Below are 26,661 nucleotides of genomic sequence, written 5' to 3'. Positions count from 1 at the left end.
TAAGGACACATTTAAATGCCATCTGCGGCTTTGAGGAATCTGTAAAATATTTCCAAGACATAGAAAAATTGGCACATGGTCCGAGAATACTATATTACCAATACTTGAATCTATAGAGTTATTCACTAAGGCTTCAGAAATAAGAAAGTAGTCGATTCTAGTATAAACATTATGAGGCGGAGAGTAAAAGGAATATTCCCTGCCTTCTGGATGCATTGTCCGCCAAATATCATTCAGACCTAAATCTGAGGTCATCTGCCTTATGGCAACTACAGATTTACTCTCTGTGCCTCTCCTAGGAAGTGATCTATCTAGGTCTTGATCCAGTATTTGATTAAAATCTCCTCCTACCACTATTTGTGCACCTTCTAATTCCAAAAGATACTGTGACAGGTTGTGAAAAAAGGTGAGTATGTCCGCATTAGGTGCATAGATATTACATAAAATTATTGGTGTGTCCAGTAGTTGTCCATAAACCAATATAAATCTACCTTCCTTATCTGTTATTACTTTTGTTTCAGTAAAGCTAACTGCTTTATGAATCAGAACCGACACTCCCCTACTTTTACCAGTTCCAGGACTGGAAAAGACTTTACCTACCCAGGAACATTTAAGTTTTAAGGCTTCTGACTTACACATGTGCATTTCTTGAATAAAGGCTATATCAACTCTTGATAATGTAACACACGATACTTTACCACTACTGAATGTAGAGAAAGTTAGGATCTTAGGCTTATGGTGTCTAGGAATCGACTAAGGCGCGAATGACACACAGCTCAAAGAACAGTCAACATTTATTCAAAACAAACCAAAAACAGTCATTCAACAGTTCACAACAGTTCCAATTGTCCATATTTGGTGAGGACATCGACAGCCTTACTACATGCATTACTGACTATATAAACTTCTGTGTGGATAACACTGTACCTACCAGGACTGTACGGTGTTTCTCCAACAACAAACCTTGGATTACCCCAGAAATTAAAACCGTCCTCAAGCAGAAGAGGAGGGCCTTCAAATCCAGAGACAAAGAGGAGTTGAAAAGGGTGCAGAGAGAGCTGAGGGGACTGATAAGGAATGGGAAGGAGAGCTACAGGCAGAAGATGGAGAACCAGCTTCAACAAAACAACGTTGGTGAAGTCTGGAGAGGCCTCAGAACCATCTCGGGCCACAAACAGCAGAACTCTCTGCCTGGGAGGGATGTGAGATGGGCAAATGAACTGAATCATTTCTTCAACAGATTTGACTCAGCCATGAGGCAGTCTGCAACATCGGCTGCAGACTCACCCACCCCCACTGCTGCTGTTCCACCTCAGACACTTCACACCTCCTCTATTCACCCTGCTCACTCCCCCCCACCCCCAACAACAGCATCCAATACACACTCAACACAAGGCTCCAGCCTGTCTCTCTCAACCACCCAGGTTAGGAGGGAACTGAGGAGGATTAATGGCAAGAAGGCAGCGGGTCCAGATGGCATCAGCTCGAGGGTCGTCAGGTCCTGCGCGGACCAACTGTGTGGGGTGATGGAGCACCTCTTCAACCTGAGCCTGAGGTTGGGAAGAGTCCCACAGCTCTGGAAAACCTCCTGTGTTGTACCAGTGCCAAAGACTTCACGCCCCAAGGACCTCAACAGCTACAGGCCGGTGGCTCTGACATCCCACCTGATGAAGACCCTGGAGCGGTTGGTCCTGGCTCAGCTTCGGCGCCTAATAAGCTCATCACTGGACCCACTTCAGTTTGCCTACCAGCCTGGCATTGGAGCGGATGATGCCGTCATTCACCTCCTACATCGTTCCCTCGCTCACCTGGAGACCGCTGGAAGCACTGTGAGAATCATGTTCTTTGATTTCTCCAGTGCCTTCAACACCATTCTTCCCTCGGTTCTAAAGGACAAGCTGGTGAACTCTGGAGTGGACCATCACCTCACTACCTGGATCCTGGACTACCTCACCGACCGACCACAGTATGTGAGGACTCAGGGCTGTGTGTCGGACAGGGTCGTCTGCAGTACGGGGGCCCCACAGGGAACGGTTCTGGCTCCGTTCCTCTTCACCATCTACACTGCAGACTTCTCCCACAATTCCACCCAGTGCTTCCTGCAGAAGTTCTCTGATGACTCTGCAATAGTCGGCCTCATCACTGATGGGGACGACAAGGAGTACAGAGGTCTGACCCAAGACTTTGTGGACTGGTGCCAGCTGAACTACCTCCAGATCAACGCCAGTAAAACCAAGGAACTGGTGGTAGACTTCCGCAGGCACAAGCATTCTCCACTGCAACCACTGAACATCCAAAGTATGGACATTGAGGCTGTGGACAGCTACAGGTACCTTGGTGTTCATCTGAACAATAGACTGGACTGGACTCATAACTCAGACGCCCTCTACAGGAAAGGGCAGAGCAGGCTGTACCTGCTGCGGAGACTCAGGTCGTTTGGAGTGGAGGGCCCACTCCTGAAGAAATTCTATGACTCTGTTGTGGCTTCTGCTATCTTTTATGGCGTGGTCTGCTGGGGCGGCAGCATCTCTGCTGGGGACAGGAAGAGACTGAACAGGGTGATCCGAAGGGCCAGCTCTGTTCTAGGATGCCCTCTGGACCCAGTGGAGGTGGTGAGTGACAGGAGAACGGCGGCTAAGCTGTCATCCCTGATGGACAACATCTCCCACCCCATGCAGCAGACTGTGACAGCACTGAGCAGCTCCTTCAGTGGGAGACTGCGGCACCCACGGTGTGGGACGGAGAGATTTCGCAGGTCTTTCCTCCCCACTGCTGTCAGACTCCATAATAAAGACTTTAACTGATCAAGCACACACATCCATACATATGCAATAATACTAAGTGCAATAATCCTTTCTGTCATCGTTGTATTTTTACTCAGTTGTATATAGTATTTGTATTTGTATTCTATTTTTATCTTATTGTATATTTATTTTATTTTATTCTACTGTATATAGTATTTTATTTTATTTTATTCTATTCTGTACAGCTGTGTACTGTATTTATTCTTATTGTATTCTAATTTTTGCCTCATAACTTTTGCACTGTCCACTTCCTGCTGTGACAAAACAAATTTCCCACGTGTGGGACTAATAAAGGTTATCTTATCTTATCTTATCTTATTTGTCAGTCTGTGTATTCAGTTTTAGAGTTCAGAGTTCAGTGTTCTTTTCAGTTCAGGTGTGTGAGTATAGTGTTAATGTTAGTAGTACTACCCGGGTAGTGTATTGTTCTGAGATCTCATAAGCTTATCTGTCAAGAAGTCACGCAGTTGTCACTTTAAGTAGGCTGGAAATCTTTCCTGCATCGCAGCTGGGGATCCGGAATCCTGGCTCGCAACTTTAGACTCTGAAGGATACAAAAAAAACAACAACAGCAATAGAATAATATTAAACACAAAGTGAACCCGTCTTCCTTCATTAAATAGGTTCTTTTAGATGTTAAGGAGGAATTGACTTAACCAGGCTGGCGGAGAATGAAGACAACCGGACACCTGCGGCAGATGGGGAATCAGTGAACTTTTATTGAGACAGAGACAACCTCTCAACACAGCTCACATCAGGAGATTCCGAAGATTTGCTGTGAGGATGGGTATATATTCTCTAAAACTTACAGGAGGGGGTTGTGAGGAAAGTGCTGCATTAGCAGAAAAACAACTCCATAAAAGGAAATCGGCCTTGGGTGTTCTAGTCTCTTCGCTTGCAGATATCTTGCACCTGCAGGATGAGGCGATCGCTTCTTATCGCTCTCAAGGCCAAAGTCGTGAGCACATTTTTATTACACAGTTGCACAGTAACTTTAAAGCTGAACAATTATTTAAAGCTGAATAATGTTTGATCAGATTATATTTTCTTCAAATCCCCCTTTTGACCCATCTTAAATGGGTCAACACACAAAAATAAGTAACATTCAAAGGAACACAGAGACGTGTCGAAGCCTGGCTCGAAAAACTCCTCGGGTCTTATCATTTGTCTTTATCTGTCATTGCAGATGAGGAGAAAAGAGTCCAGGCACCACCCTGCCCAGGGGTCGGCTGCAAGCAGTCTCGGTTCCAGACGAAAGCAGTAACAGCTGTCCTGCACACAAGGATACAACGAGTCAGTGCAACCAGGGTAGTGACACAAAATTAACAGTTCCTGTAACCCAGCAACCAAAAAGCATAAGTAATGATAAAAATGTGGAGAGTACAGAGTATACTATAATAATGAGAGATATAAACGTGAAAATGTGAAAGAATAAATCAACAGTAAAATAAACCCAGAACGGTAACTGCTAAGGACATTCAAAAGTGAATATGGTAAAACGTGAGGAAGGGGTGTGGAAAAAAACAATTTATATCCAGTGGTGGGAGTACACATTCGCTCAGGCTTAAGTCCGGAGACCCTGAGAACATCGCTTAACCCTCACAACCCGACCAGACACAGTTCAACCAGATATATCCTTCAAGAGGAAGTGGGTGAGGGAAACAATTAATAACAAGCCTAATACAAAACACCACAGAGAAACAACCATTCTAGAAGCATTTAAACAAGAGAAAGACGATAATGTTCGTCACCCTCACGATCAGAGTTTTCATCATCCGTTGGCGAGGAGGTGGGAAGTTGACTAGCCAATAAAGGCATCTGCCGGGCGAGATCCTTATCCTCAGGAGTGAGAGCTGTAACAATCAGTCTCTGGAAGAGGGATCGAATGCATGGAATACAACAGCAACCGCAGGTGACTAGGACAGCAACAAAAACTGAGATGGAAACTAGGATGGAAGCTACAAGGGCCTTATATTTGCCAAACATGTTAAGCCAAGAGTCCCACATGGCAGTATCAACGCCCGAGTGTTCCTTCATTTTAACAGTAAGAGCTGTGAGACCAGTAATAGCTTTAGTGAGGGAACCATCAGGAGCTGTGTTATTGGGGATATAGGTACAGCACTCCTGCCCAAAAAGGCTGCAGACTCCGCCTCTTTCTGCGAGGAGAAAATCCGTTGCGACCCTGTTTTGGAAAGCCATTAGGGAAGTGGCAGATAACTGTGCATGCACAGCTTCAAAACCATCTCGAGTGTAATTAGCCAACAGTTGCACATTAAAGTGAATGTAGTTAATTCTGTCTACATTCGCATTTATTTCAACCATCCAAAGTATCGAGGCCCATCCTGCTTTCACCTGGTCTCGCAGTTTATATTCATCGGGGACCCCACGGGGTATACCTACAGCATCAATATAGGTTGGATTATGAGCTGAACCTGGGATTAGAGAACGTTTAGAGCGGCGTTCAGAGGAGGATGGGAGGCCAACTTCGTGTACTTCTATAGAGAGATCTACTGGAGTGACTAAAACAGGTAAAATAAGAGTTATGAGAGCGCAAAGACCTGACGCATCCCGAGGGAAACCATCATATAACTTGTTATTGCCACACCACCACCACAAATCAGCCCTAGCCGTAGGTCGGAAGTTTGGTTTCATAACCGTCATCTCAGTGCACCAAGAAGAGTTCAAGCTACCTAGTTTTACTGCATTGCCAGTCAGGTTAATACAAGTGAAATTGTTCACAGCTACATCTGAAGAAAAGAAAGGTGGTTTATTAGAGACCGAGCGTTGAGTTTTAGGAAAGTGGTTTTCCAGATATGAGCAATGACCTCGTTTTGTATTGTTCATAAGATGCAGGAGGCATGCACTATTGACTGGCGCCGGTACCACTCTTAAAGTGGGGCGGGCTCCCATACACACTATGCAGTCGGAAGCCGTCTTGTCAGCAGCTTGTTCAGCTAGTAGTAACCAGTTGTTTGTTGCTCCAGAAATACCGGTTAGAATTTGGAAGAGGTCATCTTTAGACATTTTATTTGTGTCTACAATGCGTATTCGGCCGTTTCTCCCCCCGTTTGTATATGTCACCGGAGGGCCATTAAAGGTGGGATTATCATCTTTAACTACAGAGCTTGGAGCTGCACCAACGCTAGGGCATATTTCCATTTGCCAATACAGGGCGGTGCGATCAGTCCAAGGGGCAAGTATAAATTGTTGACAGGAGGTCAAGGCCAGATCCTTTAGGGTAAAAATTAAGCCTGAAAGATCCGGTTTTTTTGCTATTCTGAGCATATTTTGGTTTCTCCAGTGCAAAGCCTGACCCCTAGAGTGCTTGGACCAATCGAGGTCCGTTTCTGACACTAAACTGGACCACTTCCACTGATGCCAACCTCCCAGGGTTATATACCACACTGAGGAGGAGAGATGTACTGCAAGGTTAAAAAGATCCCCCCCTTGGTCTTTGGTGACGGGAGTGACTGGGAAGCTAGCGAAATCTATTTCGACTACCCAACTTTTATTGTTGGGGACACAGAGAGTAATCATTCTAGTCGTACTTGGGGTACAGGAGGTAACCGTGTCTCGTTTCTTTCTAAATGGATCGGGCGTGGGCAAAACTGGAGAGGAAGTGGTGGGCAAGACCCTAGGGGCTACATTTGTCAGATTGGGACTGTCAGAAGGGGGCGAAGCTTTTGAACTTGAAGGTGTCAGAAGTTTCGGGGGCCCTTCACAGATCAGGATTATGCCAATGGGAATGAGACCCAGGGCCAGGAAGCAAACAAAGACGCAACATCTTTGCCTGCCTGTCATTTCAGGGGGAAAGGGCCAAGACATGTTTACTTAGCTTGGATGTCTTCTAATAGAGGATGATGGGGCACAGAAAGGTGGTCCAGTTCCCCCCACCTCGCCAAGGGCGTGTTCTAGGAGTTAAAGAGCAACAAAAAGTATCAGTGACACAACTTTAAATGAGCTTTCAGCGGTTAAAACTATTGCAATGTAAAATGTAAATCTTAAAAACTCAAGCCAATATAAAAGCAAAGTCATAAAAGATGTTAAAAATAGAAAAATAAAAATGTTTAGTTCAGTATGAAGAACACCCCCTTTTGTAACCAGCCGGCTTGTAGGTTGAGTTTTGGCTCCCTCAAGTGGTTGGTGATGCTGTTGCAGCTCCTTCTGACAGGTCCTTCTGCACCTCTCTCAAGGTTCTTCCTGGTTCGGTGGCAGCAGCGCACTGTGTGTAATGAAACCAGGTGTCACCTTTCCCTTCGAGCCTGACAGCGTGGGAGGTCCGCTCTGTTATGCGGTAAGGGCCTGTCCAGCGAGGCTCAGCCCACTTTCTCTTTGTGACTTTCAGGAGGACGTAGTCCATTCCAGGTGTAGCCGCCTCTTTCAGCTCTTGCTGGTTTCTTTCAGCGACCTGTGAGGAATACTGGGCAACAAAACTGCGGAGCATGTTATAATATGTCCTCGGATCGAGGTCTGAATCAGCTTCATCCGACATTAACAGGCGAGAGGAGGGGCCAGGAAAAGGCCTGCCATGCTCCAACTCAAATGGAGTGTAACCAGAGGTTTGATTTACTGAGCATCTTATGGACATTAATGCAAGAGGCAATGCCTTAACCCAATCTAATTTGGTCTGTGCACAGATTTTAGCCAATTTAGTTTTTAGAGTTTGATTCATCCTTTCCACTTTCCCCTGGGATTGGGGGTGGTAAACTGAGCCAAACTTATGTTTCAAACCTAATGCGGCTTCAACCCTCTGCAGATCGTGGTTCCTGAAATGTGAACCATTGTCCGACCTTATGACCTCGGGAAACCCATGCTGTGGTATATAATGATTAATCAGACACTTCACCACAGTTCCACTGTTTTCACTTGCTGTCGGCCAGGCTTCTGGCCAACCTGAAAATGCATCCACAGCCACCAGCAGGTACCTGTAACTACCTACTCTGTCCACCATGTCTGTGTAATCAATGATTATTTCTTTCCCTGGGCAAAGTGGGATGGGGAAGTACCCTGCTATTGGCTTGAAGGCGGGCTTGATTCCAAATTGGTTGCACTCCTTACAGGTTTTAACCATGTATTTTGTCATGTCTTTTAGATAAGGGTGCCACCAGGCGGCTAAGTTCCTCATCATTTGTGCAGGTCCCACATGCCCCACTCCATGTGCCTCTTCCATTGCTGTCTGTCTGACCCCTGGCGGTAGAATGGGCCTTCCATCTGGGCCACGCCAAACATCTGTGTTTGTGGCCCCTCTTGTTACCCATAATGATTTTTCCTGGGGGCTGGCTTTGTCCTGTAACTCTCTGATTGTGGCTAGGCCTAGTTGTATGGGTGGTCTTTCTGGAGGGGGTGTGGCTTCTGGGTCCATTACCATAATCAGGGAGGGTAAGTAACCAGCTGTCTGCTTAGCTACTAAGTCGGCCTGTTTGTTACCTAATGCCACTAAGTCCAATCCGGCACTGTGTCCTTTGCATTTTACCACTGCCACCTTAACAGGTAACAACAGTGCTTCCGCTAATTCCCTCATTTCTATCTCATGTTTAATAGGCTTTCCGCTGGCTGTCAAAAAACCAGCTCTTAGCCACTGCTTGAGCTCCACATGCACTGCTCCCACAGCATAAGCTGAATCACTGTATATATTCACTTTCTGTCCCTTTCCCATCCTTAAGGCTTCAATCACCGCTCTCAGTTCAGCTCTCTGTGCAGACTGTTGTCCTGTCAACTGCTCTGCTTTCACTGTTTTCCATCTCATGTCTGTCTGTTCCACTATTGCCCATGCAGCCTTCAACATTCCACTTTCAGTTCTGAAACAACATCCATCTGTGAACCAATCTTTTTCTGCATCCATTAGAGGTTCTGCCTGCAAATCTGGCCTGATTTTCTCCTGTACCTGCACAACCTCTTCACACATATGTGGTTCCCCTGATCCCATGTGATCAGCCATGTTTATGCCTTCATGTGAGTAGGTGATGTGTGGTGCTTCCAAAATGGTACTGAGGCGTCTCTGCCTGAGTGAAGTGAGTGTGAAGGCCTGTGAGGAGACGTAGGCCACCACACTGTGTGATGTCAAAATTTTTAGTGGGTGGTTCATCACTATGTGTGCTGTTTTCTGAATGATTTTTGCAAGTCCAGAAACGTGTTGTGTGCACGGTGGGTGGCGTTTTTCAGTGTTGTCAAGCATTACGCTTACATATGTCAACACTTTTCTCTCTCCCCCTTTTTTCTGGAACAGGATACCATTGATATGGGTTCCAGTTCCAGAAACATCAAGATGAAAAGGCAAAGCATAATCTGGCACAGCAAGGTCAGAGGCGACAGAAAGCTGTTGTTTTAACTTTATAAACGCCTGTTCTGTTTCTGTAGTCCATGAGAGGGGAGCAGAGAGGTTTCTCATGCCTTGTTCATTTACCAAAACGCGCAAAGGGGAAGTAAGGCCAACATAGTCTGGGACATAGGTCCTGCTGTAACCAGTCAGGCCCAAAAATGACAACATGTCTTTTACAGTTAGAGGTTTTGGATGGTGCAAAATGGAGTTCCTGTGTTCTGGGGACAAGGAAATACCGGACTGTGAGACCATGCGGCCTAGAAAAGAAACCTGTTTTCTTGCAATCTGTAGTTTGTTTTTGCTCACTTTAAAACCTGTGTTGGCCAGGTGGTGAAGTACCACTCTGGTGGCCTCCAAACAGATGTCAGCCGTGGGGGCAGACAGCAAAAGGTCATCCACATATTGTATTAACATACAGTCAGATGGTAGTGGGCTGGTTTGTAAAAGTTCTTTCAAACACTGATTAAACAGTCCTGGGGAGAGGGCAAATCCCTGTGGTAAGCGAGTGTAACGCCATTGTCGGCCTCTAAATGTAAATGAGAAGATGTCACGCAGTGACTCACGAAGTGGGAGGCAGAAAAAGGCATTCGCCAAGTCAATGCAGGTGAACCAGGCATGAGATGGTGGGAGGTTGGTCAAGGCAACATAAGGATTAGGCACAGGCAAAGTAGGAGTGCCAAGTAAGGCATTAATCCTTCTCAAATCATGTGCCATTCTGAACTTCCCCGTGCCTTTTTTCTCAACGGGTAGGATGGGCGTGTTCCACTTAGAGCAGGAGGGCTCCAAGACACCGGCAGTGACCAAACCAGAAATTGTTTCTGCAATCCCAGCCTCAGCCTCCGGTCTGTGTGGGTACTGAGGCTGCCACAAAGGGGTAGCAGATGACAGTTGAAAAGAGACTGGCTCCACATCAACTAAACCTACATCTGTGGGTCCAAGGGACCACAAACAATCTGGAAGAGAGTCGAGTAAAGGCGCAGCATCACAGTGGTCTGTGTGTTCTCTTCCATGTGACCCGCTGACCACTCCATGTTGCAGTGTTGAGGAATTAAAGCAATCATTTAAAATTTGGTATGTCTTGGTAGATGGAGAAAACAAAACCTGTGGGAGTTTTGTAGGTGTCCAGTCAGTGGCCGCAAGGGAACGTTTAACCATTCCACCCAGCTCCTTAGCCTGGTGTCCAGGATGTAAGGCCAGTGACACATGGGGAGCTGCCTCATCAGACATCATGTACCACTGTAATTGATCTGTTGTAAAAGTAACCGCTGCTGCCACTCCCTCCGGTGCCGCAAAAATGCACGACATGTTCAGAGACCAAGCCCGCCCCTCACACTGCTTTTGGAACATGTGCTGGTACCAGGTGGTGTCATGCCTGTCATAAAACAGTGTAACATGAGGTGGGTCAGGGGGAGGGACATAAGGATGTAGGAGTGAGAGCCACGGCCGCCATTGCTGAAAAGCAGTCCAAACTCCTGGTTCAGCAGGTGTTTCAACTTCCAATAATGCCCAGTAGATGTCAGCAGAGTCCGCCAAACAGGAGGAGGGTTGCAGCAGAAACTGACCACCTCCCTCTGGCCCATCAGAGCAGGGAAGTACAACCCCAGTAGGGAGAGTCACAGTTAGGCCTTGTGAAGAGCAGAGTATTGTGGCTCCTAATTTAATCAACAAGTCTCTTCCCAGTAAATTCACAGGCGCCTGTTTTGAACAAACATAGCTGTGTAACAAGGTCTGATCTCCAACCGTTGTGGGGAGGGGCACGGTGTAAGGCAGAGTTTTAGGTTCCCCAGATATGCCCACCACTGTAATCACTCTGTCAGTAAGTCTTTCACGAGCAACATCCTTAATGGTGGAGTACGTAGCTCCAGTGTCCACTAAAAAGCTGCTTCTTCTTCTATCTACAGTTATGGACAGCATAGGGTCCGCCGTTGTCCCTTCACCGTCCTGGGCAGTCTGTGGGGTGTCCTATAGCTGGGGACCACCCTCGTAGTACTCCCACCCCATCACAGGCATCTGTGGGGCCGGGGGCACTCCAACTACAGCACCACGAGGTCCACCTCTGTGGCCAGGATGCTGATAGGGCCCACCACGGGCTCCCCTGCCTCTTCCAGCAGCCGGGTTCAAAGGGCACGCTTTAGCCCAGTGTCCAGGTTGTCCACACCGGAAACAAACATACATCTGGCCTCCCCTACCACCTCCCATCTGACCCCTTCCCCTGAAACCACCTCTGTTTCCTCCAAATGGGGAACCTCTCTGCCCATAAGGGGCCGGGGAGTGATAAGCACCATACTGGGGGGGCTGTGGATCAGTTGGCCATGGGTTCGGATACAAATCAGGGGCAACTGGACCAGGAGGGGGAGCCGCAGCGGCCACAAGCTGCTTTTTAGGCTTGTCACCTTTTCCACCCAGGTCGTTTTTAGCTTTCTGCAGCTGAACCTTCAACAGTTGCAACTGTAAATCTTCGACGCTCTCCGCTTTATCATCAGACTTAATCTGCACTTTGTTAAGATTAAAAATCAAATGTTTCTTCCAGATTGCAAAGTCACAGTCCTGCAAATCAGGATTATCCTCCATTTTCTGGCTTACTGACTCCGGAATGCCCCTCAGCACCGCCCTTCTAAACCACATGCTCTGTGAACAAGTCCTACTGGGGTGATGACCTGTATGGTTCACCCAGTCTTCAACAGCCTGATTTAGATAATGGGTGGGATTTTGCTTTCCCTCCCATTTAAATTTCTGTAAGGTGCCTTGATTTTTGGGTGGGAATTGTTTGCGCAGGGCCGGTCCAATAAACCTCAAGGCCTGCATTAGTGGCACCTCGTTCTCATGCATGGTAGTACCCGCATTTTGTTCCAGGTCCGCTGCCTGAGATCGGGATGTGCACCTAGTTATAATAGCTCTAAAATCTCCCAGTGCGAGGTCCTGTCCAGCTGTGTATTTATCCAAACCAGCCAACCAGGCATTCCCTCCCTCCGTTATGTCAGGGAGTTTGTCCACTAGGGCCTGGACATCTCCGAATGAATAAGGTTGATACACTGGTCTACGTTGCGCTTTAGTCTGGACCAGGGGAAATATGCCTGGAGGCTGAGGCACAGGGCCCTTAGATCTAGTCTGATATCCTAAACTGGGAGGGGTAGAGGGGGGTGTATTGTTAAGGTCACTGAGTTCATCATCAGTATCCTCAGTTTCTTCCCCGCCTGGTGGGGTAGCAGTGTCAGCAAAAACGTGGGCTAAACTCATCTGTGTTTCCGGATCCTGACGGCCCACCAAAGACATGGTAACTGTGACATTTGGTGAAGTGCCAGGCTCAGTTTTTGCAGTAGCGGTCAGATCTCCTTTAACAGCGACAGGAGTGCTGGCAAAGGGGTTGGACCGGGAAAGAGGGGCTGACGCAACACGATTATTCACCTGGACCACTGACCTATGTTCATTTAAGCAGCGGCGTAATGCTGCTTCTTGATCAGTTAATTGTTGTTCAGTGGGTTCCTGTCTGTTCATTCGAACCGCAAATGGTGCGCTCGCAGGGGGGTCAGTTAGGCCCTCAGATCCGGTTCCAAAACAATGGGACATAGAAGAGGGGGCTCTACTACTAGCTGAGGATGTCGCCGACAGAGAGGAGCTTCCTGGGCAAAAATGCTTGGTATCTATGGGAGTTGGAGCTACGGGCGGTTCTTCTCCAATAGTCATTATTCCACCAGAGATATTAAGTACCGGATATATGCCTGCTGAGGGAGGAGTTGAGGCAGAATAGGGAGGTGGCTGAGACCTATTTTTCTTCATGTGTGGTTTTGCAGTTTCCCATAAACACACCCAGTGATTAAATTTAGCTTTGCGGCCTGCGTGCTTATCTGCTTCCTTTCTGTGTCTCACCCCGCTCATCACACCTGCACCTGCTGCTGCTGAGTTGGCTTCTTCCTCTTTCTCTTTTGCCTGCATAGCCTTATTCTGCCAAATTATTCCCCAGTTACCACTACTCCCCTCGTCCTTTCCCTTTTCTTTCATTAACCTTTCAGCTGTTTTCCTCAATGACTCTTTCTGCTTTTTTGCTTCTTTAGGCTGGTGTGTGGAGTTGATGACTGTCTCAACACATGTTAATTGTTCTCCCAATGTGCTAAGAATAACACCGGGACCCCAACCATCATCATTAGTTTCTCGATCTAATTCTCCATCCATTTTACTGTCAATGGAGGAGTGTTCTTTTATTGATTTTAAAGGAGAATTTGGGCCAGCTGGGTTTCTGCCTCTGTTAGGCACTAACAGCTGGGGCGCTGCTTTAAAGGTGAGTCAGCACTGAAATATCCCTTCAGGTGTTACCAAGCTTCTACCAAACCGGAGTCTGGCGGGTAACCTTGCCTAGAGCTTCCTGATAGGGGTGCTAGTTGGTTGTCACCTTGTTCACACGTCTCATTCACACTTCATACATTACCTGCAGTCACTCATTACCCTCCTTATGTATGTAATAAATGTGTAAAAAAAAATTCTATGTGTGGTGTATTATTTTAACCAAAAGAGGAACCTAGTTCCTTTAATTGTGTAATCTGTGAACAACGGAGAACCAAACTGTCCTGCCCAGTGTTCCACAGCAAGCATTCAGCGTGTATTTATGTGTGTCCAATATCAAACAGAACATCAAAACATTTAAAACACTAAAATCATCGGGGTTTTAAGAAGAGATCCGTTTTCTCCTATTGATCAAAGGGACCCCTCCTTTGGACTCCAACCAGTACTTCTCCTTTTTAAGTTTTAGAGGATCTTTTCTAATAAAGTCCTCTGGGCCTTCCTAACCCTTCTGTAGTTTAGAGAATATTACTAAAAAATATTCTCAAGGCCTTTAACCTTTTAATTTGTTTAGAAAGGCGTTACTAATAAACCCTTTCAAGGTCCCAGACCTGCACTGAGGTATGTATCCGACACCGGAGAGCAACCCGTCGGCTGCAACCGTGGTCAGACCTCAGTTCACTCTTATCTTTATTCACTTATTCACTTATTTCTTATTCACTTATCTCTTATTCACTTATTTCTTATTCACTTGTCTGATTCTCAACAAGCCTTAAGTAAGCCAGACAATTTTGGTTATGAATTACTAGGAGTTTGGACACTAAGTATTTTTATAATGTTCAATATAGCAGAAATAAAAGGTCTGCTTACCTTGTTTTTGTGTGCACACAGCTTTTGTCCAAACTCCGTTCACTCAGACCACGGCCGAAGTCCTCCCATCCGTTCCAGTTGACCTGGAGCGGATCCTGTTCGTGACGCCAATTGAAGGATACAAAAAAAACAACAACAGCAATAGAATAATATTAAACACAAAGTGAACCCGTCTTCCTTCATTAAATAGGTTCTTTTAGATGTTAAGGAGGAATTGACTTAACCAGGCTGGCGGAGAATGAAGACAACCGGACACCTGCGGCAGATGGGGAATCAGTGAACTTTTATTGAGACAGAGACAACCTCTCAACACAGCTCACATCAGGAGATTCCGAAGATTTGCTGTGAGGATGGGTATATATTCTCTAAAACTTACAGGAGGGGGTTGTGAGGAAAGTGCTGCATTAGCAGAAAAACAACTCCATAAAAGGAAATCGGCCTTGGGTGTTCTAGTCTCTTCGCTTGCAGATATCTTGCACCTGCAGGATGAGGCGATCGCTTCTTATCGCTCTCAAGGCCAAAGTCGTGAGCACATTTTTATTACACAGTTGCACAGTAACTTTAAAGCTGAACAATTATTTAAAGCTGAATAATGTTTGATCAGATTATATTTTCTTCAACTCCAACAAAAAAACCAACCTGCACAGGGCAGTGAACATATTTTACATGAATATCATATAACAACTTAATCAACACTAGTGACCAAATGTCTCTCACTCTTTGTATATAACGACTTAATGCAATCAATAATAAAATTAATCAAAGAACCTTAAAACAATTTCCACATCATACAAATTTAACTCAAATCTCATATTTTGTGAACAGCAGTCACATCAATCCAATGAATTGAGAGAATGTACATTACTGATGCACGAGGAAAGTGCAAAACGTGGTCGCAGTACTATTTAGCCAAAGACTGCTCATATTTATCATCTCATTACAATAAATAAAACTTACCTACTAGCTTCCAAAGAAATATTTCCGATTGGTTTAAAACATTTACAAGTGAAGAAATAAAAAGATAATACAGCACTTAAAAGGAACACATGAAATTTACATTATACTAAGCTAATGATTAGCTAACGATTAGCTTGCTATGCTAGCGCAGTTAGTCAACTCACCGGAAATGAACAAACAACACAAAAACAGAGGTACACCAGCATCAACAAGCGGAAAAGTAAAATCCAATTTGTGTCTTCACACACAACCTTTTTCTTGAACAAGGATTAAAGAAAAACTCGGTGAGTAGCTCCGACCAGCATATGTAGCCTTAGCGCTATTCTCCTTCTCTACAGTTCTCAACTCAAGTTCACAAGCACTAAACAATCTCATAGTGCCACCTACTGACATTCTTTGGGAACAGCAGTTCATTTTCATGAGGCAAATTTTAGGTGGGTTACAATAACTTTAGATATGTTAATATTTTCTTCCTCTTAATCCCGTTATTCAACCCCTTAACATTCCAGCTGGCTATTTTGAAATCTGTCTGTCTATCCATGTTATATGTTGTCTCCTTGACCTGGAGACAACATATAAGATGACACCGCCATGGACCTCAACCTGCAGGCTTTGTGTTACCTGTTTCTTTATACAGGAGCATGTAGGGGTGGACTGCCTTTTTATTTGATTACCCTTTTCTCATGTTTTTCTTAGTTAGGGACATTTTGGGGGACGTTATACTCTTACTTGTTAAACACATGCTCCCATCCACTCTCTTGGTCCAGAAGCTCCATAATCCAAGTGTCCCAACTCAGGTCTGATGGCATTTTTTCAGTGGTGTTTTTAACCTCTTGGGAACTTTCACTACATTCCTTACTTGATGCAGAAAGAAGAAACGAGTCAGGGATGCATAGCAAGCACAACAAGACACCAGCAGCCCAGACCTTTCACCAACTGAAGACATTTGCAGCACCATAAAACATGACAGAGAAGAGCTGGGACTATGTGAAAGGGTGAAGTGCTGCAGTCAAGTTGCAATGGTCCTATCTTTTATACAGTCTATGGTTCACTCTATTAAGATGTGATTATTTCCAAGGTCCATTTAGTTTTAGTTAGCTGAAGCTAAACCAGAAGTTAAAACGAGATGGTGAAAAACATTTTTAGTTAATGTTACGACTGTTGTCGTAATGTTGTCTCATATGTAAATCTGAGTGTGCAGGTGCCTTTCCGTGATTGGTGCATCCATGGGACGGCCCATACAGATTGGCTAATGACCTGGAGACAACATATAAGATGACACCGCCATGGACCTCAACCTGCAGGCTTTGTGTTACCCGTCTCTTTATACAGGAGCATGTAGGGGTGGACTGCCTTTTTATTTGATTACCCTTTTCTCATGTTTTTCTTAGTTAGGGAGATAAGACATTGTCATTTGGTTTTATTCTTTTCATAAATAAGTTTTGTACATCCTTTAGATACGGTCCCTTTTGTTTGTTGTTTTGGGGTCCACCCCGAAGCTATAGTTCGCTCCTTTCCTTTGTTAGAATTCAATCACTGTGAAAAAAAATCACCATCAAAATTGTACTGGTTGTGTGATGTGCTGCTTGGGGTCAGACAGGGGTGGATCACCCTCATATTATGGTCTGGCCACCCTTAGAAAGGCCATAACACTAAAATGAAAATTAAAACTAGACTTATAACTGGCTGGTGTCCTTACCAGTGACCTTGGGTCTGAACTGTGGGCTCCTCTTTCCAGGTGTTCGTACTGCCTGAGTGGAACCAAGATGTGCTGTCTTGCCTCTTTTGGGTTTTCTGCATGTTTCTGGCTCAACATGCAAGTATCCACTTCTTGACGTTCGCTGTTGGTTGCAGCCACTTGAGGTTTTTGGGCTCATTTGGGTTCTCAACACTGGGTGACTTTGATGGGAGTGAAAGCATCCTCACAACATAAATCACCACACTACCTGCTTTTGTTTCAGATTTTTTCTGTATCCTTGTTAACATGTTTGGGTACTGGGTTTACCTGTAATGCATTTTGTGCTCCAAAAGCTGTTATTTTGTGCAGCTGTGCTCCAAAAGCTGTTAGCATGACCTTTTTTATCATTAGATTGTGCCACACCAGCACCTGAGAGAAAAGCTTTGAGTTTGATTTTGTGTTTGTGTTTTGCAGGCACTCAGGAGAATAAGTCATGATGTTTCTTGTGTTTGTCATGTTAGTATCTCAGTGCTTGTCAATCACCAGTCAACAGTGTCACCACTGTGAACAACATCCTTCGACTGTTCGAGCCAAAACCTTGGAGAAGTCCCTGCAGCCGCTTCAAAACTCATCACTGAGCTCGATCTCTCTTTTAACACGCTGGAGACAACAATGAAAGATGACTTTCTTTCATATGCTGCTTTGACGGCTTTGTTCGTGAATAACAACAGAATCAAAACCATCCATGAAGAGACATTTCACCCGCTGATTAATTTGGAGAAACTGGACTTCCACAAACCAGTTGGAGACTTTGTCCTCTGGATGGTTTCAGAACCTGATTTCTCTCCACTAGTTCAATCTTTTGGGAAACAAATATACAACACTGGGTCCGGGAAACCTTTTCCTGCCACTGAGGAGCTTGAAGACCCTCCATTTTTGAGGAGCTTTCCTTCAGTCTGTCAGTGAAAGGGATTTTGTTGAACCTTGAAACTGCCGTGACCCTGTCCAAAGACCAGCTGGCCACCTGGCCAGGTCAGTCATGGATATTCACAAATACCCCATAGTACTGGTGGAAAAGACATATTGAGGGAAAATCCATGTTCAGACCATGTTCAGTGTGTCGTGACACTTGCACGATGGAAGAACACACCCACTTGTTGGTGCCAGAAGAGCCACTGAGAAATTATTGTTTTAGCTGGCTCATTACAAGTCGATGGCTGCTCACCTGGAGTAGGATAAAACTCTGGAGCGAATAATTGCCCGATTTTACTGGACAGGAAACTGTTTTAGACTTAGAGCTTTTTATTGTCATTGTGCAGTTTCTTGCACAGTGAAATTGGGTAAGTGGAGAGCATAGAGCCGCTGTATCTGTGCGCACCACCATCTTGCATTTTTTGCATGTTTGGCTGGTGTCACTTTTGGACTTTGCTACCTGTAGCTAAACATTTGCAGCTAAATCATTTATTTAAAAGCAGAAGCTGCAACTGATCGAGGGAATATTTGTCTGAAAACTTAAACTGAACTCCAAGGGTACCATTGCTCCAGCTCACCATCTTTACCTGAGTGAATCAGTTTGTTGAACAATCTAAATGATTCAGAAACTTCTGTGACATCAACTTAACTAAGGCTCATTACAAGATTCACAAAACACTGCTGAATACTTTTAATATTTTTTTATTAGTTATTTTTGTTTTTGTTGTTATTTTGATTTTAATAAAACAAAATAAAATAAAGAATTAAATCATTTCTTTGGTTTTTAAATTTAATTTATTTTACAAATAAATTAATAATAATATTAATAATAATAACAACAAATTAGTGCTGTCAGTGTTAACGTCATTTTACCTAATGACGTTAACGCTGACAGCACTAATTTGTTGTTCCCAGAGAGCAAGCCAAACACTGGTCCAGAAAAGGACGATCTCTAGTAGATTTTGTTTTAACCTCCTAGGACCTGGTGTCCACATATGTAGACATAACATTTTGGGTTGTCTAGACCAAAATACAAAATTTTGCTCTTCAAAAACCTGATATCCACTTATGAGGGAGGACATGACACTGCCACTGTTCAATCGAAATTTAAAATGAATGTCCTCATATGTGGATCTCATTCTTTTGAGAAACAAAAAAAAGATAGTCCGAATCTGATGTCTTGGTTTTTACCTTCATCGGGTCCCAATCAACCTAAATGGCACAGAGAAATTAAAAATGCATGCCATGAAAGTTCAGGTCTTAGGAGGTTAAAAATGTCCCTGCTGATGAGACCAGTGAATGTGGGGCGACGGTGGCAAGAAAAAACTCCCTCCTGGAGGAAGAAATCTTGGGAGGACCAGGCTCTCTGGCAGGACCCTCCCTCCTGAGGGCAATACTTACCTATACTTGTCCTCCAGTGTGCGATGGTGGGCTGGGACGACTGCTTTTCCTTCTCAGCATGATGATGACCTTAACTTCCTTCCTTCCTTCCATTTCCTGTTTCAGAACTGAGAATGAAGACAAAACTGGTTAACAAGGTAACAGGACATTTAAAAATTCTCTCACTTCAGGATGAGATGCTGTGTCTTCTTACGTTTCTCTTGTAAAACAGGATGTAGGCCGACTGCTGCTGTTCCTCACAAACTGCAGATCCAGTTGTGTGGAGCACCTGTGCGTCATTATAGGTGAGCCAGCGATCTGATGTAGAGTGCTGACTCTCCTCAGGATGGACAGAACTACAGATGTAGTGTCCTGAAATCACATTAAGACAAATGAATCCAACTTCTGGAAGTCAACTGATTCAAGCAAACAGTGATTTTGACTTAGTGCTTCTTAGAACATCAAAAGCTTTTGTGTGTGAGTCCTTCACTGAAAAGTAGCAAGTTTCATTTTCTGTTTGTCACAAGTCTGTTGTTTTACCTGACTCTGTGCCTCCATAATGACTGATGATGCTGCAAAGACTATAACAGCCACCACCCTGAGAAGGAACAAATCCAAAGAGTGTTAGTTTCATAAAGTCTCACATCAGTGCCATAATTAAGCTGATTTGCTGAGGCTACGTCCACACTAATGCGTTTTCGTTTGAAAACGCATCGTTTTCTCTCCGCTTTGACCTCCCGTCCACACCGAGACGGCGTTTTCCTCAAGGAAAAACACAGCATCTTGAAAACGCTCTCGAAAACGCATACATTTCAAAACGGAGTTGTCCCATCGCAGTGTGGACACTCGAAAACGCAGACTTTCTAAAACGATGACGCATTTTGGTCATGTGATGCAGTCATGTGAGCAATTAAACAAAGATAAGCCGAGTGCATTAGACAGCAGTTGTTTTGATTGCTCTCAACTTTGACAGCCCTAAAAAAGATTAATATCAGTTTGTACATGCTCCGGATAGCTTTTCTTCAAATTCTGTAATTCTCACTCACTTTTGCGCATGCGCAGGACTGGAACGTAAGCGTTTTCGGCCGTTTCAATGCAGACGCACAACTATTTGAAAATGACTGAAAACGCCAGTGTGGACACGGAGTTTTCAAATCTATCCGGGCTAGTGTGGACGTAGCCTGAGACGTTCTGCAGTCTGTTTTTACCTGATTGGATGGCACCACCAAGTCCCTCTGCAGCCTGACGGGGTCATCCACCTTCTTAATCTTGTAGGTTTGTGTAAAGCCAAACCTCTTCAGATGCAAGATCAGAACTCTGGCAGAAAAGAAAAAAAACACAAACAAGGTAGAAAATAAGAAGAATGAGTGTCAAACACAAACAGAAGATGGGAGAAAACGACTGCTCAAGTATTGTCTCGAAGAACTCTGATATTTGATGCGCCACAGTTTGGAAACCTGGTCAGTCGATCAATTCTGATGTGACCTTACTCACCTTGGCAGTGTATCAAAAGACGACTTCAGTTCTGAGGCCGTCCCTCCACAATCACAGTGAAATTTTATTTCTTGTTCCTGAACAACAGCACAGAGAAAACAGGCTTTATGGTAGAAAGAAATCTCAACATATGCACACACACATGCACACAAACACTAACAAAAAAGGTGTGTTAAGATCGCTGATACGACAACTCTATTGGAATTTGTGATCTTACCTTCAAGTATGTCTCTAACATGTTTATAATAGACCCCTCTGGAACAAGGTCTAGAGACAAGCTGGTGAATTCCTCTTGCTGTGATGATTGGTGACCGCAGCTACACATTTCAGGAGTAACGTAGTTAAAGTAAAGATCAGGTACGTGGAAAAGAGGTATATGAAAATATTGCAACCAGCTCTGCGTTTCTGAAAGACAGGCTTACCTCTTGCATGTCCTCATGTTTTCCATTTTAAAAATGTGATGGTCTTCTACTGGGCAGCTATAACTTTGGCCCAGGAGAGCTGCGTTCCTCTCCAGGTGAGGTGTGAGCCTTTTGACCTCATCGAGGAATAATGTTAGGAATTCATGAGCGTCCTGAAAGAAAAGCAGAGAGATTTAAAACAGTACATCAAAATCAGAAGGTAAAGCAAAAAACGAAATGTCCAAATAGCTGACGCACTTTCTGTGCACTGCCGGTGTATTCAGGAGCTTGACTGCTGAATGCCTTCTTAAAAGCTCTTAGGTGGTGATCTTTAAGGCCATAATCTGTTGACTCGTGACAGTCCCTGACATCAATAAGCCTTCTGTAGAAAGGAAGGGTAAACAGACATTTCTGCTGTTAGATCTCTTTGTTCTTCAGGTTTTTGAAGAAAGTAGAAGGTTGACGTAGCGCACCTTAAGAGCTGAGCTTCTGGATCTGTGCTCCACAAAACCCCCTGACGCCTGATGTCTCTTATGAACTCCTCAATGTTGAGGAGGCTCTGCAGGCAGGAGTTCATGTAGCAGGTGTTTCCGATGTTTGGAAACCTGACACACACGCGCAACGTTTACAGTATCAGTGTAAAATAATTCATTTTCTCCACTTTGACAAAGTGAGTCTTTGTGCACCACGTGTACTCACCCGAAGCAGTCTATAGTCCCAGTTTGACTTTCTATTTTTTTCCCACCGCATGCTACACTGCTCCAAAAAGGTAAAAACACAAACACAAAATTAGGAAAGATGTCAAGATTCTGAGCAGTGTATGCGCATGTATGCATGAGCTTTGAAGTTGAAACATTTTGGAGGACGTCCAAAAGTAGTAAAAAAGATGTAAATACACAAGGTGGAAGAAAAATGCCAATAAAAGGGAAATAAAACAGCTCCAACTAAACCACTGCTATAAATATCTCCAGCAGCATTAAAGAGCGGCGCATTTCTTTACCTCTGATGAGACGTAGAAGGAATTTCCTTCTCTGCCACGTTTTGTTTGTGTAATTTCTGTTTAGAAACAAGAAAACCAACATCAGTAATGGCATAAAACAAACATACCAAGGGAGTCTCTCCATGAAAAGTGTCCAGTTAGAAAATTTGGTATTATTTCATATTATTTATCACTTCAGTGAGCTGTCAGCTCATGAAGCAGATATATAGGAATATCTTTAAATAAATTAAAAACAATTTATTCATGCTTTAAATTGAGTTTTAAAGTTTGTCCTATGAAATACAAAATCCTTCATTTGGTTCTGATCAAAATTCAGTTTTTACAGAAATCATCCATCAAGCTTCATTAAAAGATTCAAAAATGCTTATTTACCATAAAAAATATTTAGAGAAACATCCTGCAAGTCTCTTCAAACTTACCTTTCTGTGAAAAAAAAAACGTTTAAACATCTTTGAACTTAATTTGAGGACATGGATGTGCTAAATTGCTCTTAATTCTTCGCATTTAACTGTGATGAGTAAATGCTTGATGACAGTGACTCTTTCCATAAAACATACCTTCCAGAATTTAAAAAGAAACCAGCGACACTTTTTTTGTGTCTTCACAGTGTTGCTCTCTGCCTCTGCATCGCTGTCAGTTTGCTGCAGAGGACAAACAAACATAAGTTTATTAAAAAAGTAAAGTCACTTTAAATTAACAAGTGCAATTTAAAGAGAATGTGCATTTCATATGTTTCGTGTAAAAGCAAACCGAGGAACAGCAGAGGTGTCTCCATTTTCTCTTCTTCTTTTGACCATTTTCAGCAACACAAGCATCCGGGATGCTGATGAGGACAAAAGTGTAAATGTTATTTTTCAAAGTGGAAATTTTTAACAAGGAGTACATGCTGGAGATTGCAGATAAAAATTAATAACTGTAATGGAACAAAATCATGTATTTTGTACATTTACACTCCAACAAGAGCTCCAACTAAACCACTGCTATAAATATCTCCAGCAGCATTAAAGAGCGGCGCATTTCTTTACCTCTGATGAGACGTAGAAGGAATTTCCTTCTCTGCCACGTTTTGTTTGTGTGATTTCTGTTTAGAAACAAGAAAAGCAACATCAGTAATGGCATAAAACAAAGTATATGGTAAGAAAATACAATATCCTTCATTTGGATTCAAAATTCAGTTTTTACAGAAATCATTCAAGAAGCTTCCTTAAAAGTTTCAAAAATGCTTATTTACCATAAGAAAACATTCAGAGAAATGTGCTGCGAGTCTCTTCAAACTTACCTTTCTGTGAAAAAGAAGTTTAAACATCTTTGGACTTGATGTGATCGCAGCCAAAATCTCCTCAGCTTTGCAAAAGTTCAACTGAAAACAAGCAGTCAAAGGTTGTATATTTATAAACTTTCAGCATAGAACGTTCATACCCTGAACAGCAAACATCAGCATTATGATGTATGGGGCTCATTTGCATATTTTGGAATGTATGCTCATTTGAACTGTATGGTGCTCGTCTCCAAGCAACTGCTACAAAAACAGGTCAAGTCAAGTGGCTTTTATTGTCATTTTAACCACGTGCAGAGGTACTGTACAGAGTGAAATGAGACCGCGTTCCTCCGAGACCCTGGTGCTATATATGACATATACGGACAAACCCAGGACTACATAAAGTGCAGTGTGCATAAATTGCAAAAATAAACAAGACAAAACAGTGCAAAACTAGACAGAACAGGACGATACAGACACAAGACAATGGAAATGTGCAAAATGCTGAGTATTGTGCAAAAGTAACTTGGTGTCTGTATGTATGTGTATGAGTGTGAGATACTGCAGATAAGTGCTTGGTAGTGACATGTGTGAAGGTGTGCGTGTGCCAGTGCAGTCACTGAGTGTTCAGGGGTCTGACGGCTTGTGGGAAGAAACTTTTCCGTAGTTTGGTAGCGAGGGCCCGGATGTTCTGGGACCTCTTTCCAGAAGGCAGCAGGGTGAAGAGTGTGTTTGAAGGCTGTGTGGGGTCCTCCAGCAAGCGGGTGTTATAAGGAGGGGAGAGGGACTCCAATGATCTTCTCAGCTGCTCTCACAATCCGTTGTAGGGTACTGCGATCTAATACGCTGCAGTTACCATACCAGACAGTGATGCAGCTACTTAGGATGCTCTTGTTAGTCCCACTGTAAAAGGTGGTGAGAATGGATGGTGGGAGATGGGCTTTCCTCAGCTTCTGCTTGAAGTAGAGACGCTGCTGGGCCTTCTTGGTTATGGAGCTGGTGTTGAGGGAGCAGGAGAGGTTCTCCGCCAGGTGGACACCAAGAAATCTGGTGCTCTTGACGACCTCCACAGAGGATCCATTCATGTTAAGTGGGCAGTGATCCCACTGTGCTCTCCTGAAGTCAACAATCTCTTTTGTTTTGTCCACGTTCACAGACAGGTTGTTGACTCTACACCTCTACAGATGGCCCGCAGTGCAACCCTTCAGCTTCCTACTAGATTCACCTATATACAAATTTAAAGACCTAGGAGACTTACTTCTCGTCACAGAGTTGTAGCATTCACAAGATTTTCAGAAAACTTGAACTCAAGGTCAAGGTCACTGATATTCAAACTGACCCCAGAACTTTAGTAGATGCACCAATGGTATCAATTCAAAATCCTACGCTTCTCGTTCCATTTTTATTTCACTATCTGTAACTAAGACAAATAAACAGTATTTGAGACACAAGTCACTATTAAAGTGGTTAGTGAGACTCCACATCTGATAACAGTATAACACACTGCTTATTTATGTAAAATTGTCATCAATAAATGTGTTCAAAACAGAAGCTACACTGGCTTTAAAAGTTTTTGTTAACTCTGACTACCTGTCTGCTCTTACCTGTTTCTTTTGCTCTCTGCTGTCTTCATCCTCCATCCAACTCTACATTGTATTGTTAGGGATGACATGATGAAACTGAAGGGTGTCTGGGCACCGAAAAAAGAAAAGAAGAGAGACTGGATTAGGCTGCAGCTGGCGTGCCATTCTCTCACTTCAGGATGAGATGCTGTGTCTTCTTACGTTAATCTTGTAAAACAGGATGTAGGCTGAGTGCTGCTGTTCCTCACAAGCTGCAGATCTAGTTGTGTGCAGCACCTGTGCGTCATTATAGGTGAGCCAAGGATGTAGAGTGTGGACTCTCCTCGGGACGGACAGAATTACAGATGCAGCAGCTGTTTCCGATGTATGGAAACCTGACACACAAACAAAAGTTTACAGTATCAGTGTAAAATAATTCATTTTGTCCAGGTTGAGAAGGTGAGCTTTGGTCCTTGTGCACCACGTGTACTCACCTGAAGCCGTCTGTAGTCTGAATTTTATTTTCCATTATTTATCCACCGCCCAAATGTTTCACTGCGCTACTGCAAAAAGATAAAAACACAAACACACAATTAGACACTGAGCACTGGATGTGCATGCATGCATGAGCTTTGAAGTTTAAACTTTTTTTTATCATCAACAATTTTTATTTATTTCATTTTAAACTTCAATAACAGAGCTTAAGGATAACTACATAAATAAATAGTTTAAAAAACAAACAAACAAAAACAAAACACAACAACAAAAAACAAAACAAAGGGAAGTTATCCTATTCTTTCTTCGCACACCAATTCCCACACCACCACTCTGTCATTACTCCTCTGTTCTTCAAGTTACAGAAAGCCAGCTTGTAAAGGGGGACCAAATACAATCATATTGATGCAATTTGTCTAATAAACCATAAGTCACTTTTTCGTAAGACGCCAACTTAGCCATTGTCTTTAGCCACTCTTCATAGGGAGGGGGGGTTCTTTTTCCGCCAATGTCTTAGCAGGACCCGTTTGGCCGTAGTAAGAGCCAAAATAATCCATCTTTTTGTATAACTGGAAAAATCTACAGGGAGTGCAGAATTATTAGGCAAGTTGTATTTCTGAGGAATAATTTTATTATTGAACAACAACCATGTTCTCAATGAACCCAAAAAACTCATTAATATCAAAGCTGAATGTTTTTGGAAGTAGTTTTTGTTTTTAGTTTGAGCTATTTTAGGGGGATATCTGTGTGTGCAGGTGACTATTACTGTGCATAATTATTAGGCAACTTAACAAAAAACAAATATATACCCATTTCAATTATTTATTTTTACCAGTGAAACCAATATAACATCTCCACATTCACAAATATACATTTCTGACATTCAAAAACAAAACAACAACAAATCAGTGACCAATATAGCCACCTTTCTTTGCAAGGACACTCAAAAGCCTGCCATCCATGGATTCTGTCAGTGTTTTGATCTGTTCACCATCAACATTGCGTGCAGCAGCAACCACAGCCTCCCAGACACTGTTCAGAGAGGTGTACTGTTTTCCCTCCTTGTAAATCTCACATTTGATGATGGACCACAGGTTCTCAATGGGGTTCAGATCAGGTGAACAAGGTGGCCATGTCATTAGTTTTTCTTCTTTTATACCCTTTCTTGCCAGCCACGCTGTGGAGTACTTGGACGC

At 43.6% G+C, this 26,661-nt stretch overlaps 1 protein-coding gene and 1 long non-coding RNA gene across 5 annotated transcripts; both read right to left on the bottom strand.

Moving 5' to 3' along the window:
* Nucleotides 1-18,561: 18,561 nt before the first annotated feature.
* On the bottom strand, nt 18,562-20,802 carry LOC145423753 (uncharacterized). 2 transcript variants are annotated; one of them, XR_013904794.1, is made up of 5 exons: nt 20,750-20,802; nt 20,464-20,572; nt 19,796-19,853; nt 19,470-19,627; nt 18,562-19,383 (listed from the first exon to the last, which is right to left on the bottom strand). It is a non-coding gene; the product is annotated as an uncharacterized LOC145423753 (long non-coding RNA). The 2 variants fall into 2 exon arrangements; XR_013904793.1 differs by lacking the exon at nt 20,750-20,802 and having other exon boundaries at nt 20,464-20,741.
* An 85-nt stretch (nt 20,803-20,887) lies between these two features.
* Nucleotides 20,888-22,581, bottom strand: LOC145423752 (ubiquitin carboxyl-terminal hydrolase 37-like). 3 transcript variants are annotated; one of them, XM_080296502.1, is made up of 6 exons: nt 22,151-22,581; nt 21,850-21,906; nt 21,624-21,755; nt 21,409-21,532; nt 21,172-21,323; nt 20,888-21,066 (listed from the first exon to the last, which is right to left on the bottom strand). In XM_080296502.1, exons 3-6 carry the CDS (start codon nt 21,725-21,727, stop codon nt 20,922-20,924), a joined length of 525 nt encoding a protein of 174 aa, XP_080152628.1. In that variant the 5' UTR covers nt 21,728-21,755; nt 21,850-21,906; nt 22,151-22,581; the 3' UTR covers nt 20,888-20,921. The 3 variants fall into 3 exon arrangements, with proteins under 3 accessions (XP_080152628.1, XP_080152625.1, XP_080152627.1); XM_080296499.1 differs by having other exon boundaries at nt 21,850-22,581; XM_080296501.1 differs by having other exon boundaries at nt 21,624-21,906.
* Between the last annotated feature and the right edge of the window lie 4,080 nt (nt 22,582-26,661).

This window comes from Astatotilapia calliptera, chromosome 22 (assembly GCF_964374335.1).
Source record: "Astatotilapia calliptera chromosome 22, fAstCal68.1, whole genome shotgun sequence".
Lineage (NCBI taxonomy): Eukaryota > Metazoa > Chordata > Actinopteri > Cichliformes > Cichlidae > Astatotilapia > Astatotilapia calliptera.
Note: the sequence above shows the minus strand (reverse complement) of the source record. Positions and strands in the feature narration are given on the sequence as shown.